We start from the raw sequence: 20,363 nt of genomic DNA, 5'->3' as shown, positions 1-20,363 counted from the left end.
TAACAAAGAAGTAAAAATCTACGTTTCAAAGTGACAAAATAGTTATATAAATATGAATTAAATAGTGAGCAGACATTTGAGCACTGAAAATCCAATAAATCAGAACATGTGGTATATGCTTTTTTTTTTTTTAATTACACAATAGCTAATCTAGCAGTTTTCTCCTGCTGAGGAAAATCTGAATGTACATAGATCCAACCAATATTTTCCTTGAAATATTTACAGAAAGAGCTCTGAGAATAACACAAGCCACAAAATACCAGGCTGTGATTGTGATCAATGACAGAGGGGGTGAACATGTTAAGTGCCACAGGGAGATTAGATGGAGAACATTGTAAAAAAATACAGTTTTAACTCAAATGTGCATGTGTCGTTTTACATGTAGGCTACCATGGCATATACGAAAATATGTTACAGTGAGATCATCCAAATCATTACGATAATACATGTAGGATTTTAAATAATGTAAGAAAATGGCAGATGGCAAGTTGTCATGGTTTTTCAAGGCTAGTGTCAGTCTACTGAATCTGATGCCACTGCACTCGATACAATGGTGAGACAAAACAAATGAGATCTACTCAGTTCATGCACTGAAACAATACTTTCAGCATATTGCTTAAATATTACGACCCGCAAAACTAGCTGAGGTGAACTATCGAACAGCCGACTTGTTGCCTGTCGACACCCCGACAGACGTCGTCAAGTTGGCTGCATCATTATAGACTTCCTGTCCTCCTTAGGCTACAAGTGTCTCGTCTACAAATGTGCAAATATAACTCTGAAAACAACAAACTGCAGAGAAACGACTATTTTATGGAGAAAACAGCTACTGCGAACTACAAAGTAAAACCTTACAATTGACGCTTCATCCATTCTATTTGTCTTACAATTCATAACTATCTCTATGATTACAGTGTATTCTCTACAATTAAGCTGCATGAGGCATTAAGTAGCAGTTGCTAGGTAGGCAGGGCTTTCCATGAGGTATTTCATACTTCTGACCGGTGCCAAACATACTCATACATGAAATGTAATGAATAAGGCATAAAGAAAATTCAGATTGTTATAAAAAAAACAAAGGCCATGTGTTCCCTTTTGCTAGATTTCTGGTTTGTGAAAAGAAACCACTTAAGGAACAACAGGCACGTTAGACAACCTGGCAAAACAAATAACCCAGAGAATCAATAATTGCACATTTTTCACAGAACATAAAGTGGTTCATGAACTCGACAGTGAAGATGAAACTGGTTCATCCTTGTAAATCCACAAAGCCCTGGTTTGTCTGTAGTAATACTTGTGCTTGGCAGAAATGAGGCGCTTTGGCCACAGATCTGTTTGTTTGAAAATACATCCTGTTTGATTCATATAAAGCATTTGTGAGGGAAGAAAAATTCATGGAAAACAAAAAGGAACCACTTTCACCTCACTGCTGCAATACTTCGGTTATCGACTGCTTTAAGACGTTTTAACTGTTTGTGGCTGAGGAGATTCACAAACCAGACGATAGATTGAAAATAAAATCTAATGATTTACCAGAGAATATAAAATCAACATTGTGGTTTACAGTATATAACAAGTACAGTGAGAGGAGGTTTTGTTCACATTAAACTGCTACAATTGACTTACATTTCAGGCACTGGCACTTCAACATAACTGATGCTTCTCAAAGTTTTTAAGATGGATCATAATTCAACAGTGTGCACTGGATGTGGAGCTGCAGCTATCTGTCGGAGTGACTTTGACAACCGTTACATGAGCGCAATTATAAGTGTTGAAATGGCACGACTTCAAATAAAATGCTCAGTTCAGAAAACTGATTATCTACAATGTTTTACACATCAGGTATGTTCCTTTTGAAGGTTTACACTGAGTGCTGCCAATAATGCTTGGCTCATTCATTCCTGCCTGTTGTAACTGAGAACTAAAGGAGTAAATGCTAGGGCTGTCAAAGTTAACGCGATAATAACACGTTAACACTAATTCGTTTTAACGCCACTAATTTGTTTAACGCATTAACGCAAATTTGTTGTAGCGGACTCAGTTTTAAAGCTAAAATGAAGATACTGGCATCATATGAAACAAGAAAACCTAAGGAATCCATTGGTACCAATCATGTCATACTAGCTTGACGTGAATGAGGCTAAATAACGCTCCAAACTTTGGCTACATTTTGGCGAGGAAAAACTGGCATGGCCATTTCCAAAGGGGTCCCTTGACCTCTGACCTCAATATATATGAATGAAAATGGGTTCTATGGGTACCCACGAATCTCCCCTTCACAGACATGCCCACTTTATGATAATCACATGCAGTTTGGGGCGAGTCATAGTTAAGTCAGCACACTGACAGCTGTTGTTGCCTGTTGGGCTGCAGTTTGCTATGTTGTTGCGGTGTATTTTTCATGCTAAATGCAGTACCTGTGAGGGCTTCTGGACAATATTTGTCATTGTTTTGTGTTGTTAATTGATTTCCAATAATAAATATATACATACATTTGCATGAAGCAGCATATTTGCCGACTCCCATGTTAATAAGAGTATTAAATACTTGACAGATCTCCTTTTAAGGTACATTTTGAACTGATAAAAAAAATGGACGACTAATTTGCGATTAACTACGGACAATCATGGGATTGATTGCGATTAAATACTTTTAATCGATTGACAGCCCTAGTAAATACTAATCGACTGATAACGTTCCTTAAAGGCTACATGAGTTTTAGAAGACCGATTTTTACAACATTCATAAAAAGCTTTTCTAATAAAATATGCACATAAAATAACAGGAATAAATTAATAAAAACATCAATTTTTAGCATACGATGTCACTCAACGTGAATATTATTAGCAGTACGACTATTTACTTGATACTATGATTTCAGAAAATCACTTTGCCCCGGACCTTTGGACACACCCCAGAGGTATTTGACTTAATAAGAGGCTTGCCCTATGTGAAATCCAAAAAGGAAAGTGAGCAGTCCTTTGACACTGACGGCAAAGCTAACGAAAAGAATCGAGAGATAAATATAGTTTGTATATTTTGTTTCCTAAGGAACTTACAGAGGCACTGAACACAATTATACATAGCAAGAGAGGAGAGATCGCCGTTAGAACAGTACTTATCAGTGTTAATGATTTTACATGGACCTGGGCTGCACTTTTCTGTTCACTTTGGTTGGGTGGTTTGTCATTGAGGAATGAGTGGCGACTAATATTTTCATCAGCCTCCCTGTATTCTAGGATCCTGCGTATTCTTGGAAAACATTCAGGCCTTATTAAAAGTTGACCGATAGACCCTCTGGAGACTTTTGAGTGTGTTGGAGGTAAGACTGGAAGTCGGTAATGAAATGTGCATGTCTTCAAATGAGCTTCTGTCAGGACCAAGGAGCACTTTCTGAAAAAAAAAATACTGTTTTACAATTATTGATAGAGGGATGAGTAACTGATAAATAAGAGGACCGCCTGTCCTCTTCTCTTGTACGCTCTGGCTTCAAAGGAAAGATCCCATGTCCAAGTCCATAAACGCGTTAGCATCCATGCTGAAAGAGGAGTCGTAGGTCTGGGTGTTCTGGTGCATCTTCTGATGGTGCCGCAGGTTGGACTTGCTGGAAAAGCTCTTGTCGCACAGCAAGCAGGCGAAGGGCTTCTCTTTGGTGTGGATTCGTCGGTGACATATGAGCTGAGTGGACACGCGGAACGCCTTCCCACACTCCAGACACTGGTAGCGCTTTGGCTCCGTGTGAATCCGCCGGTGGTTCTTGAGAGCCATCAGGTTGGTGAACTCTTTCTGGCAGACGGAGCAGAAGAAGGAGCCCGTCTTGTGGCTGTTCTTGTGGTTGAGGAGGGAGCCGGCGTGGCGGTAAGTGCGGCCGCAGTGCTCGCAGACGTGGCTCTTCTCCTCCGTGCCAGCGGACTCGTTGCTCTTCTGTGAATTAGCGATGCTTCCTGGAATATGGGACAAAGGTGGTGGAACCTGCTCGTGCATCCCATCTATCCCCATGGTCTGATTTATTCCTGAGTCCCAGCAGACGTTGTTATCTACAGGTTCATCCACGCCTTGTTGATAGGGGTCCTGAGCCCCGTGGTGCATGTCCTGGTGCTGCTGGTAGGTGGTTGTGTTGGGAAAGCTCTGCTGGCAGGGGCTGCAGACCACGGACTGGTCCTTTGAGTGCACCTCCATGTGGCTCTGCAGGTGCGCGACCAGACAGAAGGTCTTGCCGCACTCGGGGCAGCAGTGACGCCTCATCTGGGAGTGTATCTGTAGAGTGAGAGGATCAGGAAATGTCTGGAGACACAAGGTACAGTGGTGGAGGTTTTCGGAGTGGGTCTTTTTATGGTTGAGGAGAGAGCCAGCGTGGCGGTAGGAGCGCCCACACAGGTCACACCTGCAGCAGGGATATGTTCATATTCAATGCCTGATATTACACTTTTAATTCAAATTCAACTCTTCTATCAACCTGCAAATGACTTACTTAAAGGAGATGTCCAATCAGTGTTGATGGGAAATGTAGTGGAAGCAATAAACTCCTCAGTGCGTGCTTTATTGACAGAGAAAGCTGACCTGCTACCAGTGAAGTGATGTACTTGGTACTTCAGTTTTGGTAGCTGTGGGGCGCAATGCCGCTCAAAACTTTCTTGATCTCTTCACTTGTGTTAAGCTTCCAACAGTAAAAATGGCATCACAAGATATGCGTGCATAGGATGTTATGGACAAGGAGTTTTTACAGTGTAAGTTTTTAAAAACGTCTGACTTGGATAGCCGGAGAGAGGCTGCTCGAGGCTGCAGCTGCTGTGGGGAGGATATGGCCGGCGAGGAACCTCCAGAACCTGAGCTGCCGAGAGCAAACACTGACTGATGGAGACTTTGCTCAAATTGTTCCCTGATGCCAACAGAAACGGAATAATTCTGCTGTAATGAATGGGCAGTTGTGTTGCATTAAAACTTTCCTTTTCACTTGGACAGAGGTGCGCTGGAGACCTTTTTCAGGATCCCATAGATAACCTGGAAAAGACAATCAAGACCAGCATGGCGATTTTGGGAGGATTTCTGGCATTGGATTTTGCTAATTTAATGGTCTGCCTCGGAGGGAGGAGTGAGAGCGAGCCGCTGAAGCGTGGCATCGGCTCCACGGGTAGCCACAAACATTTTCACATCTTACTCTGTGAAAATGAAGGCTTCATTTTGACCAAACCAGAGTTGCTGATTGTTAGAACAGTGGAAAAACTAACAGACTAACTAAGAGATACTTGAATTCAGAAGGTGCGCGGTTTTATTTTTCTGTTTAGGTGTAAAAATATTGAGTTTATTTTGTTTATTCATCAGACGTAGCGAACTCACCGCTTACACGCAATGCATCCCAGTACATGTAGTTACAGATGGCCCAGCTCCACAGCAGGGGAAATCAGCTTTCTCAGTCAATAAAGCACGCACTGGGGGAATTTGTTTTCTCCAGAGGACTACATTTACCATCTGCACTGAATAGACATCGACATAAAAGAGCGGTGAATTCTCCCTTTAGCTATTAATAAATACAGTATTATTATACTTTCCAAATAATAGCCTGACCAATACTGGATCTTTGAAGCTGATTTCAATACTTTAAAGGCCCAAAAACAGTTTGCTGATATTATTTTTTTTAACATTAATACATAACGTAAACAAATATTGTTGATAAGGATTCTTTAAATTTGCTTTTTAAAGAGTTATAACCAAGATATGTACTGAGCGTAACATTTTACAGTTGAAAAACAAACTTTGTTGTCAGTGAACTTATCTTTAACATTTTTTATATTACAATTTCTGGTAACTTATCAGTCATAAACTAATATTGGCTGTTATGTTGAACTGGCAAATTCATCAGTCGGGTCAGGACAGCTTTATTAAACAAATAGAAAATATATAAAAACGACCCCAATGATGACTAATAGACAAAACAATAAGACAGGTACTCACATGAAGCACTTGTCTCCCCTCTCGGACTGCTGGACTCCAGCTCTCGGGGAGTTCTCCTGACCTCTGCGGCAGCGGTGCCTCTTCAGCCCGGACCTGCCCTGGAAGCTCTTTCCGCATGCAGGACAGCTGAAGTGACTCGCCACCCGGTTGTGGACCCTCTGGTGGTTATGCAGGATACTGGCGAGGCGGAAGGCCTTTCCGCATGTGAGACACACATACTTTTTCTTCTGCGTATGGATGCGTGTGTGATTACGTAAAGCCATGGGGTTAGTGAAGGGCTTAGAGCAGAAGGTGCAACTGAAGTGCCCTGTCTTGTGGGTGTTTTTGTGGTTCAGGAGTGAGCCGGCGTGGCGGTAGCTGCGATTACATATGTTGCATGTGAAAGGCCGCTCCTCTTTATTTGTTTGTGCATCACTGCTGCCTGACGGCGCATCACAGGTGTGGGCTGTCAGTTGGTCAACAGAGAGAAAGGTCTGCTTACATTCTTTACACTTAAAGGCTCTAGATTTTAGGCTCCTCTTGACTCCTGCCCCTTCCTTTCTGACGTCTGCACAAACGTGGGCTGATAGCTGCTTCTTTCCCCTAAAGCCTTTTCCACAGTTTTGGCAAGAGTGCTTTTTATATGCAAAGTGGGTGCGCAAGTGGTTCTTCATTGCGAGTTGATTGGAGTAAGTGTTGTTACAAACAGAGCAGTAATATTCACCTGTTTTATGAGAGTTTCTGTGGTTGACTAGACTTCCTGCGTGGCGATATGTACGTCCACACTGGTCACATGCGAAAGGCCGTTGGTCACCTGCGTCCTCTGATTTGACTGAGGTCTCACACTTTGTTTGTCCTCTCTTCCCTCCAGCCAGTTGCTTGCAGCGTCGAGGAGAAGATAAAGCCTGATTGGCATTTGAAGTTAAGGACTGCATTCCTCCATCTGACCTGGTCCCATTCATCTGCATGAGGGCCTGGATCTGGTTGTTGAGATCATGGATTTTGGCTTGGTTCTCTTTGTGCCTTCTCAGGTGATTCAATAGCTGCTTCTGTATTTTGAAGGCTTTCCCACACTCATGGCAAGTATGCCTGGGGGAGGAGACAAGGCATATGGTTAATTCTGTGTTTGCAAAACAGGGAGGCATGATGACAAAACACATCTGCAACACACAAAAAACACAGACCCTACAGGCAACAACTCGCTTTTGGTTTTCATAATTTCCAACATGCATTAACAGTTTGCAACATGAGTGACAAATGCAAGAATTAAACACATATTAATGATGTGTATTCTTACTGTAACTAACCTCTTAATATCAAAGTGAGACCTCTGATGGTTTTTAAGGGCCAACAGGTTGTAGAAGCGCTTCTGGCAGACGAGGCATCTGAATACACCCGTTTTGTGGGACTTTTTGTGGTTAAGGAGGGAGCCGGCGTGTCTGTATGAACGCCCACACTGATCACACTTGTACTGACGATCTTCGGTATCAACACTTTCTTTGATACGACTCGTGTCTTCACGCTGGGTAACATCATTTACTTTCATTTCCTCTTTGCCGTGTGACGACTCATCAGTCCTCTCAGCTGTGCAACCGTGGCTCTCAAGATGATGGTAGCTGGTGCAGAAGATGCCACAGTTGCCACAGATGATACTCTGTGCTTCCTCCTTGCCTCCGGACACGCCGCTGTTGTTCATGTGTAAATGATTTACATTATCTACCTGGTCCTTTTTGTGGAGAAGCTGATGAGTGGTCAAGTCCTGCCTATTGGCAAAACTTTCCCCACATGTGCTACAGATCATCATCTCTCCGGGCTCATCATCTTTCACTTCATCGTGGGAGGACATGGAGGAAGGCCCTGAGCTTGCAGGAGTACCATGGGACTGTGTGTGCCCTCGGAGATGGCTCCTGAGAGCCCTCATGCTGGTGTAGCTGTTTCCACATATAGAGCACTGATAAAGATCTCCATCATCATCCTCCTCTTCCTCATCAGCATTATCACCTTCTCCGCCACCATTCAGCTGATCACTGCTCATATTGTCATGAAAGTTCTGTTCGAAGTAACTTTGGTCGCGGCTACCATTCAGACCATGGAACTCTACATTACTCCCTGGATTTCCAATGACACAGTGACCATTACTGTCCTGGAAATTCATATTACTGTCATAGTCACTGCTAGTAGTGTCATGTTGCTGCTGTAGCAGTGGGCAACTGTGAGACTTAATCCCTGCAATATCTGCAAATGTCTCACCGCAGTCTGCACACATGTGCCTCTGCATCAGGTGTTCATTGTGAGGTAGATGCACAGTCATATCCTGGGAAAAGTCCTGATTAAACTGCTCATGGTACAAAGCTCCATTGCTGTGGTCAACTCCATTCTCCTGATCCATACCAAGCAAAGAGGGAGTGCCGTCGTCCTCCTCGTCTTGAGAAGAGAAGCAGCCCTGTTGGTTATCTAGAGTCAGAGGCTCTGAGGAGAGCCAGTCTCCCTCAGCGTTGAGGCCAAAAGATGAAGACTGAGCTTTGTGGAGACGAAGATGACTCTTGAGGGCGGCCAGGTGAGGATAGCTCTTCCTGCAGATGGAACATTGGTAAATCCCGACCTGATGTGACCTTTTGTGGTTGATGAGGCTCCCAGAGTGCCGGTAGCTTTTACCACAGACTTGACACTTGAAGGGACGATCAGTATCTACAGTTGAAGTCTCTTCCATTTCAGTTGCATTGTCAGTGTTTTCTGTGTGCGTCAGGGTGGGATTGAGAATGCTTGTGTTTATGATTGGGGGTTCTCCCTGAGTGCTATTGGAAGGTGGTGTTTGATTATTGGAACAGTCTGAGTACACATGACCGTTACTTCTAATCTGCTCCTGTGGCTGATCAAAGCCGCCATGATTATCTATTGATGACACTGAGGGAACATTATTTATAGGAGATGCATAAAAATTTGACTCAGGCGAAGCAATACTGTTGTCATATGATATATTGTGGTTCTCTGACATGGTATCTTGAAGCCCAAATGACAGAGATGAAGAGTTATGCATTTGGATGTGTTCCTGGAACTCTTCATCATTGGGGAATAGTACCTGACACAAATGGCAAAAATTGACCGGAGCATCTTGGCTCTGAGGTGAAAACTGGTCAAGTGGTGTGCCTGTGTACGACCCACTCATTGGACCAGGGTCTGTCGTGCTTCTTGTCTTGTGAGTTCTCTGGTGGCTGTAGAGGGCAGCCATGTTATTGAACAGTTTGAAACACACGGTGCACTCAAACATTCCCACTTGGTGAGTCTTCTTATGATTGGTCAGGCTTCGATGGTGTATGTATGATTTGTCACACAAGTCACATCTGAAAGGTCGATTTGTTGCATCATCAGAGGTCTCAGATTGTGCATTATAAACAACCTCCGTCTTGTCGACAGCTGGGCTATTTTCTGTAGAAATCCCGACACTGGCCGACTGCTCATCGAGTTGATGTGGGTGATCATTTTCAATTTCATGTGTGGGATACTCCATGTCTACCTTCCTATATGACTGCTCCTTTACTCGCCTGGCGAGATGAACCTTCTCATGTGTAGCCAGCTGTGTTGCCAGACGAAAAGCTTTCCCACATTCGGCACAGGTGTACTTTTTCTGCGAAGTGTGGCTCCGGAGATGACTCTTCAGGGCCAAAGCATTAGAGTTTTCTTTACCACAGATGTTACATTGAAAACAACCCACTTCGTGTGTCTTTTTGTGGTTAGCTAGGCTCCCAGCATGCCTATAACCACGTCCACATTCATCACATTTAAATTTACGTTCTTCCTCTTCTTGAAGGTGAGCATCCATGTGCTCGAGCAGAGTGGGCATATTGGGACATACCGTGCCACATTGTTTGCAAGGAAAACCTGTTGTCCTGCCAGGGTCTTGCACTGCCATTACAGGATAGCAATCGAATGAAGTGCACCAGACACAGAGTGTATGAATATGCAGGAGGGAAATGCATTAGATGTCTTTGTTTTCCATATACAAAGAAGTTGTTTATAATAAGGTCCAAGGAGTGTCCAGGGAGGTAACACGGCAGAAGATGTTGAGAACCAGTTCCACACAATTAGCAGAGTGACTTGAATTTAGGAGAAGCAGGCAAATTGAGCTGTTGAGGACAGAAGAGATGCGTTAGTGGTGAATACATAAACGATGTATGCAACAGTGTTCAATTTTATGCAATGATGTATACATTATAGAAGCTACAAATTACCTATCATGCATTATTCCTAAAAAATATAAAAGGTTTATTCGTCAAAAAATCTTTCAATACAAATTGACAACTTAACCTGTGCATTACACCAGCTCTGTAGCAACAGTGAGCATCTCATAATGTTTATGCCTCTCAAGGGCTGATCAAATGATTAAATCTGTCAATAAATCTTTGGTAAAACTAGCCACGGTATTTACGTTTTAATGCGTCACCGGTAGCAGGTAACCAGTATCATGGACATGCTTATGCAAGGAAATAAAATACCGTGGCCATTTTCTCACTGATGATTGGAATGATGACAGAGATATCTATCGACAGTGCTGTACACTATATGCTCAGGCAAATATGCTGCTTTGTAAAGTTCAGTATGTGTTCTGTAAATGTAAAATGTTCATTATTTAGAGCTTTCTGCACGCCTTTGTACACAGCTCATCTTTGGTTTAGCTACAAGAAAAGTAGTATGCGAAGGCTCATATAGTGGCTTACAATGATGCAATGAGGTTGTTGCTTTAGGTTCCCAGATGGCATAGTGCCAGTCAACTGTTTGTATCCTCTGGTTTTCCTACATGTGAGGCACTTTTAAGACATTTGATGTATAATTTTATTTGTCGCTTGGATGAGTCAGAGAACAGCATCATAGAGGCTTTAACCAGCCCGAGCAAGAGCTGCACTCGGTACTAATCCAGGCTCAGAAAAAACACAGGTGAGATAGCCTATATATGAATTGAATGATGAACTGCTGCGGTTTTTTAATAGTTTGCTGTTCCATTTAATTTATTACATCTACCCTACCTATTTTTACAAGTGCAATTACCTCTGTTTACATTACATCTATTTTTATATTTTATACTTCTAGTGTAACACTTCTGTTTATATTTATTTATTACATCTACTTTACCTGTTGTATTTGCTTTATATACTGTGTGTGTGTGTTTACCTGTTATATGATTTATCTGCCTCGTTTAGTCTCGTCAAGTATTTGTTTTAAAGCACTGAGCAGAAGTGGCACCTGTGAATCTCGTTGTATTTAATGCAATGACAATAAAGCTTTTATATTTTATTATATACTTATCTTGTATGTTTTTTGTTTATTTTTTCTGTTATTGCTATGGACCCTCCTGTGTGTCTGAAATACAGTTTGAATTGGATTGAAGTTGAATGCACTTAGCACACAAGCCTTTCAAAGGCCTCATCCACATGTGTTTGTTTGATCTGTTTCTCATTGTTTGTGTGTCATATTGTAATTTTTCCTTGTTTTTTTTCCCCTTGTTTGATGTTTCTTCTTGTGTGTGATGCACTTTGTAATGGTGTGTTTTAAAATGTGCTATATAAATAAAGCTTTACTTACATTAGGAATTGAATGATGAACTGCTGTCTTGTATGTTTTTTCTTTTTCTTTTCTTTTATTGCTATGGACCCTCCTGTGTGTGTCTGAAATAAAGTGTGAATTGAATTGGATTGAACTGTTGAATGCACTAATCTAGAAACAGCACCTATCCTGACATGTTGTGCTACATCTCTGCAGCAGGCTAACAGACCGAGCTATGTCAATAAACCGGGAAACGCCTCTCTATCTCTCTGCAGATCTACTGCCAACGCAAACACCAATAATATCCGACATTATAAACACAACCAGAAACAAACACACTCGTCATCATGATGTTATAAGGACGAGGTTAGCTACAAGTCACATTAATATGACAGTGGGTTAGCTCGCTACCAGCTAGCATCATGGTGGCTAAGCTAGCTAAACAAACATTGCACCAAAAAGCCAAGAAGTCGTTTTAAACACAGAATCACAGCGTCAGCAAATGCGTCAAATGAAATACCTGCAGCGGTACGGATTCACAGCCAGCCTCCGAAGATATATATGTTCATTCATTATTTTAAAACACGTTATTTCTGAGTAAAAAGGGCAACCCCCCTTTTTTTTTTTTACCAATTGTCTTTTTTCTCCTCCATCCCCGTTTCCACATTGCTCTTGTTGCTAGGAAACAGGAAATGTGCAGCACAGTAATACTTCCCCCCTCGAAGCCAGCTAGCTAAAGCTAGTGGTGATGGGAATTCCGGCTCTTTTTAGTGAGCCAGATCATTTGGCTCAGCTCACCAAGAAGAGCCGGCTCTTTCGGCTCACCAAACGGCTCATCGTTTTACTACTTCTGCCTTTTTATAATTCAGCCAAATTTAGCGCTGTTTTGACCTATGGTTTTTATTTGTTCACATATATCACTTAAATTATTCAATTTAATTATACTAAACCTTACAATTTCCAGAATAGCATAATTTTACATGCTGCTTTGTTTCCGATTGTCACTCATCTTGTCTGCTATTCGTGCACCGCACTCCTCTCTCTTTCTCTCCTCCCCTTCCTCCTGCTCTGTACCTGTAGACCGTCAGCGCCCCGCGCACCCCCCCCCCCCCCCTGCTTGATGGTAGTGATGGCGAGCTGAAGCTTCATGAAGCATTGAATTTTATTTGCATTTATTTGCATTAGCATTTATTTGCACTATCTGTTTACATCTGTTTATAGCTTATTTTGTAAATTGTACATTTTATTTTATTCTACGTTTTTTATCTATTCTTTTGTAATTATACTGTTTGACTGCACCAACAAAGCCAAAGAAAATTCCTAGTGTATACCCCTTACACCTGGCAATAAACACCTTTCTGATTCTGATTCTGATTCTGATTCTGAAGCTTTCCAGCAAATTGGTTCGGAAAAGGTTTCATTTCTCGAGGCTTCATGTGCACATGAAACCACCTGGTGATCAAAGAGTGTAAAACAGGCAGATTTGATCTTAACCATGTGATCTGTGATATACTGTATTTTGCGCCAGTAAAGGCTGTTGGGAATGACTATAAACAATGAAAAAAATATATATTACCATGTAATCCATTTATATCTATATAATATAATGTCTATTTTCTAGTAAGTAAATTATGAGTATATAACATATATGTATAATAAACTTTAATTGTTTTGTGAGTAATGCATCTTATGTGTGTAAATCAATCCTTTGGTCAATAATTGTATTGTAGTGTAGTGTAATATAATATAAAAATGGCAGGAGGGGTAATATTAGTGTTCTGTGTCACTTCTGCAAAGTGGCATTGGTTTAACCAGTGAAGATCTGACACACTTGCTGAACCAGTCAGCGGTATGGCCGGGCAGCGAGGCTTCGGATGTCATCAATGACGTATTGGTCTAAAACGATGCAAGCCTCGATACGTGCATCGCAGAAAACTTCCTGGATTACTCGACAAACGCTCCGAAGCCTCGGCACAGCACGTAACATCACTACTCCCCGCCCCTCCCTGCTTGATGATATGATCCTTGTCTGTCATCACCTGATTGGTGGCACGGACGTCATTAACACAACATTCAGTCACAGTCAGTGCATGGAGGGCCCGTGGCGCGGAGAAGATCGTCCTATCATTCTGCCTTGAATTAATTAAAGAAAAAAGAAGAAAAGAAAAAACAGCTCTCGGATGGGAGCCAGCTCTTATTGATCACTTAAAAGAGCTGGCTCCAATCATTCACTTAAATGAGCCTGCTCCCAACATTCACTTAAAAGAGCCGGCTCCAATCATTCACTTAAAAGAGCCGGCTCCCAACGTTCACTTAAAAGAGCCGGCTCCTATCGTTCACTTAAAAGAGCCGGCTCCCGTCGTTCACTTAAAAGAGCCGGCTCCCGTCGTTCACTTAAAAGAGCCGGTTCCCGTCGTTCACTTAAAAGAGCCGGTTCCCGTCGTTCACTTAAAAGAGCCGGCTCCTATCGTTCACTTATAAGAGCCGTCTCCCATCGTTCACTTAAAAGAGCCGGCTCTTGTCGTTCACTAAAAAGAGCCGGCTCCTATCGTTCACTTAAAAGACCCGGCTCCCATCGTTCAACTTAAAAGAGCCGGCTCTTTGAACCGGCTCGTTTGCGACCAACACATCACTACTAAGCTAGCTAGGCTAAAAGTTGAGTTAATACAAAACCTGTATTGAGCTGAGCTGTTAAAGAAATCACAAATACTAAACTCAAATGAAAAACTTAAATGTTCACTTCACTATTCAGCTGCTGGTTTTTGTAAAAGACACCTTTAGAGCTTATTTGATCAGCTAGCTATCTGCTTCTGACAGCTCTGCTATTGCCTTATAAAGCATTGTAAATGATCTTCTCTTCAGTTTGGCATGTTTCCGTTAAGCCAGACAGCTTTAATAGAACTATGGTGTTTTTCTAGGTGTTATTAATACATGTGTGTCTTATAGCTGATATGTTTAACCATTAAACACATTATAATGTTGCACACTTGGCTTGCAGAGAGCTGTCGTCATCAGGGTCCTAGAGCCGTCCCACTCAGCCTGCAGCCAGTCAACAGCAAACAGCAGCGTCTCACAGTAATACAGCCGCGTAGAGACGCTTTTCAAGGCTTTATCAACCATTAAAGACCTCTATCAAGGTAAGAAGCTCTTTGTTTCTCTAATGCACCACAATAACAGCTTAACTGCATGCAGCTCCGCATAATCACGGTCGTTATGGTGACGACACTGTGTGAGTGAGTTTGGTGCAGCCGGTCCTAGAGCCAGCCATTTTGAGTCAAGTTAAAAGTGTTTAGCTAAAGAGAAAGAGAGAGAATGAATACCTACGTGTCGTCATCCTGGTTGTTAACATCATCACATTGAGTCGTGAGCTTTGTGATCTGGTCTCTGGTCGTGTAACATGTCAGTCATTCATACACACAGTGATCTGAAGTCAACTTCCTCTGGCATCAAAGCGGTTAGCTTATTGTCCCCTGAGGTCCTAATGCCAGCCATTTTGTGCTTTAATGCACACCCACTTATTGCTCTTAATACACAGATCTAGTACATCATCAGACATTCTCACTGTTCTCCTACTTCATGTGCATTTATCTATTTAAAAAAGGATCCCCATTAGCTGATACCAATGGCACCAGCTAGTCTTCCTGCACTGTAAACAATAGCTGTTAATTTACAGCTTGATTTCAACAGTATTAACCTGTTATTGCTAAAAACAGTGCTTTACTGTTAATACAAAATAAAACCTGTTAAATTACACTTATAACTATAATGCATTCTTAAAAAAACATCACTTTACTGCTGATAAACTGTCTAAAGTATCATCAGTAACAGTTTCATGCAGTATTTCTTTAATTCTGGGACCTGATCTGCACATGTGAGGCTTGTACATTGTACATGATTGTAAAATCAGTGAATTAGCTTTATTGTTCTTCACTCACATGTTGTTATGGTTTGCATTCTGCAGCTAGAGACAGACATTTTGGGAAAAAGTGTCAACATGTCTATTATAGCCTTTTTCCTAACAAGTGCCTTTAATTGTATTTAGTGTGACTATTCCTATGTCTGTAACCTGCTAAGTCTATTCATCTATAGGCAAAAAATAATGTTTATTAAAATGTATATAAAAAAATACAACCTTAATTGTGCATTATCAGTAAAATAATGTAAAAGAAAGGTGAAAAACAGCTATATAATGTATCTTTAAACAGTAAATTAACTGTGAAATTAATAAAAAAAAAACAGTTCAAACTGTATTTTTCATTAACAGTACAAAGCTGTAAATTTCAGCGACAGTAAAATAATGTTAATTTTACAGTAACATAAAGGCAACCCTGCTGCCAGTTCTTCACTGTTATTTTACTGGGAAATTCTTAACAGTGTGTGGTCTGAAATCAGGTACATTACATTTATCATATACATGCTATATATACAACATCATATTTGTGTTACACTAATAACATTCAAATTTTCCAAACATATATAAATTTCACATTCATACACATCTTCCACAACCATTTAGCCTCAAGGCCCATCATCAGGGACAAGGAACAAAATAAAAACCATACATAACCAACACTGGACTATGGATCAGCTGCTGCAGTAATGTATTCTTAGATGGTATTTGAATGAGGATGAGGATTTGCTACAGGATTGACGGATGTAAAGAGGGCATATATTCCAATGTTTGATGGCACGATAACTGTCTTTTTTAAGGCATTAGATTCTGGGTGAGGTAACATGATTTGGCCATCACCTGCTGTTCTAGTGAAATGACTGTGAATGTCTCTGCATTAAGTAATTTGACTGTATAAGAACTCGGGTTTAGTAGAACAAGTGCTGTTACTAAAGAATGTCGCTGTGCTTAAGGCGAGTCTTTTCTCTACTGGTAACCATGACAGTTTATGATGCTGTCTGTGTTCGTTCTCATGGGGCAATGTAAGACTAGTCTTGCAGCTCTGTTTTAGGCAATTTGTAGTTTTTTCGCAGTACACTTTTCAATGCAGAAGACCATACAGGTGAGCAATAGTCCAGGTGGCTTAAAGTTAAAGATTTAACTACTTGTCCCAGAATGTGTGCTGGAACATACGGAAGGCATTTGTTGCCATGGAGATGCCATTTCCAATTTTCCTGACAATTGTGTCAATGGGCTTTATACCCATGACAATTGATTGTCTATAGTTAGTCCCAGTACTGTGACCTTATCCACCTGCTGTATAGGTTCACTGTCCAAGTAGAGATTCAGTGTGGGCATAGATGACAGCTTATGATTAGATCCCAGAATAATGGATTTGGTAATCATTTGGCATATCAGTCATAGCTTTGGACTTTAGCCTGATCTCTGTGGAACAATCTTCCAGTTTCATATCCTGCTAATTGATCTGTTTATTTACATGCTTTTATTACAAATTTGTGTATATATAATCTCTTGTGTGTGTCACCTGTAATGCAGTTTCATCAGGGTTATTGTTGGGCTTTTGAGGGGGTGTCTCCATTCAGTCTGTCAAATCTATAGCGTAGAAGCTGTTGAGGTTGTCTGGAAGGGTGGTGTCTGTCCTCGTCGGGCTTCTCCTGTAGTTTAGTGACAGATTGGATTCCCTGCCACATACTATGTGTGTTGTTATCCAGGTAACAGCTCTCAAGTTTCTGGGAGTACGCCCGCTCTTTTGCAGCTTTTATGGATTTTTGTAGCTCATATCGGGCAATTTTATACTCCCCAGTGTCCCCTGACTTAAAAGCTGCACACCGTTTCCTGATCTTCAGACGAACATCTGCATTAACCCAGGGCTTTTGATTGGGAAAGACATGAATAGTCAGGGAGGGAACACACCTGGAAGTGCACCAGTCAACATAGCTGCTAACAGTCTCTGAGTTTTATATTTTAATAATTTATTTATTTATTGTGTTGAGTTATTTAGTACTGTAATTACCTTGTGCCTGTTCTACCTTTTTCTTTTCTTAAAGCTGACTCGGTGTAAACTGCTCAGAATTCCAATATACGTATAGGTGCAAATGGCAAATAAAACTCTTGAATCTTGACTCTTGCAGCTATAAAGATGGCCTCTCCTCAGCCTGGCAGCCCACCTCCCACCCCTCCTCCTGCACAGGACGAAGAGAGCCAACAACAAGAGGAAGAGCCGGTGAAGGATCATCCGCCTGCGAAAAAACGTGGCAGAAGCAGGCCTCCGAAAGCCAAACCGTCATTCAAATGCTCCGCGTGCACGGAGGCTTTCAGAACTCTGTCGGCTCTGCGGAGCCACAAGCTCTCGGCACACGCGAAGGACCGGCAGCAGCAACACTCGTGTTCTCAGTGCACTAAAACATTCACCAGCAAGGCTCAACTCTCAAAGCACGAGCGCACTCACTCGGCCCAGCGCCCCTTTCAGTGTCCCGACTGTCACAAGGCGTACAAGACACCCACGGAGCTGCGCAACCACAGCCGCTCTCACACTGGGGAGAAACCATTCGTATGCACGGAGTGCGGCAAGGCCTTCATGCAAGCTATATGCTTGAGGATCCATATGACGCAGCACAGTGGAGAGCGTCCTTACTCTTGCCGTCAGTGCTCTAAGAGCTACCCCACCCTGTCTAAACTGAAGGTGCACATGCGCTCTCACACGGGAGAAAAGCCGTACTTCTGCGCCGAGTGCGGCAAGAGCTTTGCAGATCCTTCGGTGTTTCGAAAACACAGGAGGAACCACCAAGGCCACCGGCCGTACGCCTGCGACGAGTGTGGGAAAACCTACACGGAGCTGAAGGACCTGAAAAACCACGAGCGCTCCCACACCGGAGAAAAACCATACCTGTGCTCCGACTGTGGCAAAGCCTTCTCCCGCTCTTCCTCGCTGGCCTGCCATCAGCGCATTCACTCCCAGAACAAACCCTATCAGTGTGAGCAGTGTGGTAAAGGCTTCACCCAGCTCTCCTCCTACCAGTCTCACCTCCGCACTCACTCTGGCGAGAAGCCGTTCCTCTGCCCTCAGTGTGGCAAGATGTTTTCTGACCCCTCCAGTTTCCGTCGGCACCAGCGAGCCCACATGGGTTTCAAGCCGTACCCCTGCGACAAGTGCTCCAAGAGGTTCCGGCAGCCGGCCGACCTGGCCGTGCACGAGCGCGTTCACTCTGGAGAGCGGCCTTACAAATGCCAGAGCTGCGACAAGGCCTTTGTAGCATCCTGGGATCTGCGGCGCCACATGCTCGTCCACACGGGTCTAAGGCCCTTTTCTTGCACCGAGTGCGACAAGTCGTTCGCCGAGCGCTCCAGCCTCAACAAACACCGCCGCGTGCACTCCGGAGAGAGGCCTTTCAAATGCGAGGAGTGTTTGAAGTCATTCGTGGTGTCCTCGAGCCTGCGAAAACATGAGAGAACTCACCTAGCGGAGCAGACTGAGCAACAACAGCAACAGCAGCAACAACAACAACAACAACAACAGGAGACGGAGGCCGGGTCAGCCTCAGGCTTTACCGCCCACACAACTCTCCCTCAGTTCTCCTGTACTCACTGTGATGCTACATTTGGAAGCTGGGATGAAGTTCAGGCACACGAAAGTCTCCACTCCATCAACTCCACTCCTCCGGCCGTCACCAAAATCGTGCCCATGGGCTCACATGTGTGTGAAACCTGCCAGACAGAGTTCGCACAGCTGGCGGACTTGCAGGAGCACGAGAAGCAGCATCCCAAGCCGAGGCCCCACGTGTGCAGCAGCTGCGGCAAAGGCTTCCTCAACAAATCTGGACTGCGTAAACACCAGAAGATCCACTCCACCAGCAAACCGCACAGCTGCTCCCACTGTGGCAAAGCTTTCCTGTTTGCTGCCTACCTTCGCAAGCACTTGCGGACTCACGCAGCCGCCCAACAACTCAGTGACTTAAACATTATTCACACCGACCCGCTTCCCTCTCCTCCAGCCCCCAGTGAGGTTTCCCCCTCCACTGTTGAACCCAGCGCCATATCCCTGACAGTTCCAGTGACTGTACCTGTGACTGCTTTTCAGACCCTGCCAGAGTACTTAGTCAAAGAGGAGGGACTTTAAGCTTCTTCTTTTTCTTTTTTTTTTTACTGTTTTTGAATTTTGATTCCACAAATATTTAGCCAGTTGCCTTAAATCTCTGTAGATGATGGGTCTGATGATATTTCAAGAAAATCCTATACAAGAAACCTTCAAAAAAACTCAAACTAGAGTTTCCTTCATGTAAATTGTCAGCGCTTTCTCACTGTTTTGCATCGCCATGGTATTTGAAAGATGTTACGTATGATGTTTTAAAATATATACTGTACTATAAATAGCCTACTATGACATTATCTTATCTGTTGTAATCTCTTCATAAAAATGTGGTACAAACATGTGTGCTGATCACTTATTAAGATGTTGTGATTTCAGGTAAATGTGTTTTTTTTTAATGCTTTTTGAGTTCTTTTAATTTACATTTTATTGAAACAAATAATGTGTACCTGTTTTACTGTGTAATTATTAGTAAGGTCTAATATTATATAAATGGTTGAGTAAAATAAAAGTGGCATTCCCAAATCTTCAATCAGATTAATTACATTTTATACCAATAAAAACGTGTAATGTGTAAAAAGTAGTAATGTTTTAAAGGTCATTTTTTTGTTTCCTCGTGTGCACGAGCATCTTCAATATTGAAGAGGGAGATGCTTACGAAAAGTCAAGTCAGCGCATCATCTGTAATAACGCATATATGATGACAGTGACATTTCTTGCACCAATAAAAGACTGCATGCAAAGTGATAGTACTCCATCAGCGGGCTGCAGCACTTAAAGGTAAGCTGTCTCACTACACACTTCATTCCCATTAATGACACTGAATGTACCTTGGCATACATTAAGAACCACTTAAATCCATACGTACAAACAGCTGTATGTATTTGCTGTGACATT

The 20,363-nt window shown here is 42.5% G+C and overlaps 2 protein-coding genes across 3 annotated transcripts; one reads left to right on the top strand and one right to left on the bottom strand.

Annotated features, from left to right (window-relative positions):
* Window positions 1-715: 715 nt before the first annotated feature.
* Window positions 716-14,921, bottom strand: znf646 (zinc finger protein 646). 2 transcript variants are annotated; one of them, XM_074620240.1, is made up of 4 exons: window positions 14,794-14,921; window positions 7,239-10,055; window positions 5,953-7,020; window positions 716-4,384 (listed from the first exon to the last, which is right to left on the bottom strand). In XM_074620240.1, the coding sequence occupies exons 2-4, from the start codon at window positions 9,839-9,841 to the stop codon at window positions 3,490-3,492; spliced, it is 4,566 nt and encodes a 1,521-aa protein (XP_074476341.1). In that variant the 5' UTR covers window positions 9,842-10,055; window positions 14,794-14,921; the 3' UTR covers window positions 716-3,489. The 2 variants fall into 2 exon arrangements, with proteins under 2 accessions (XP_074476341.1, XP_074476342.1); XM_074620241.1 differs by having other exon boundaries at window positions 4,102-4,257.
* Window positions 14,469-20,049, top strand: znf668 (zinc finger protein 668). The gene is made up of 2 exons (XM_074620245.1): window positions 14,469-14,606; window positions 17,512-20,049. The coding sequence occupies exon 2, from the start codon at window positions 17,520-17,522 to the stop codon at window positions 19,494-19,496; it is 1,977 nt and encodes a 658-aa protein (XP_074476346.1). The 5' UTR covers window positions 14,469-14,606; window positions 17,512-17,519; the 3' UTR covers window positions 19,497-20,049.
* Window positions 20,050-20,363: the final 314 nt, after the last annotated feature.

This window comes from Sebastes fasciatus, chromosome 20 (genome assembly GCF_043250625.1).
Source record: "Sebastes fasciatus isolate fSebFas1 chromosome 20, fSebFas1.pri, whole genome shotgun sequence".
Taxonomy (NCBI): domain Eukaryota; kingdom Metazoa; phylum Chordata; class Actinopteri; order Perciformes; family Sebastidae; genus Sebastes; species Sebastes fasciatus.
This window is presented reverse-complemented; position numbering and strand designations above follow the sequence as displayed.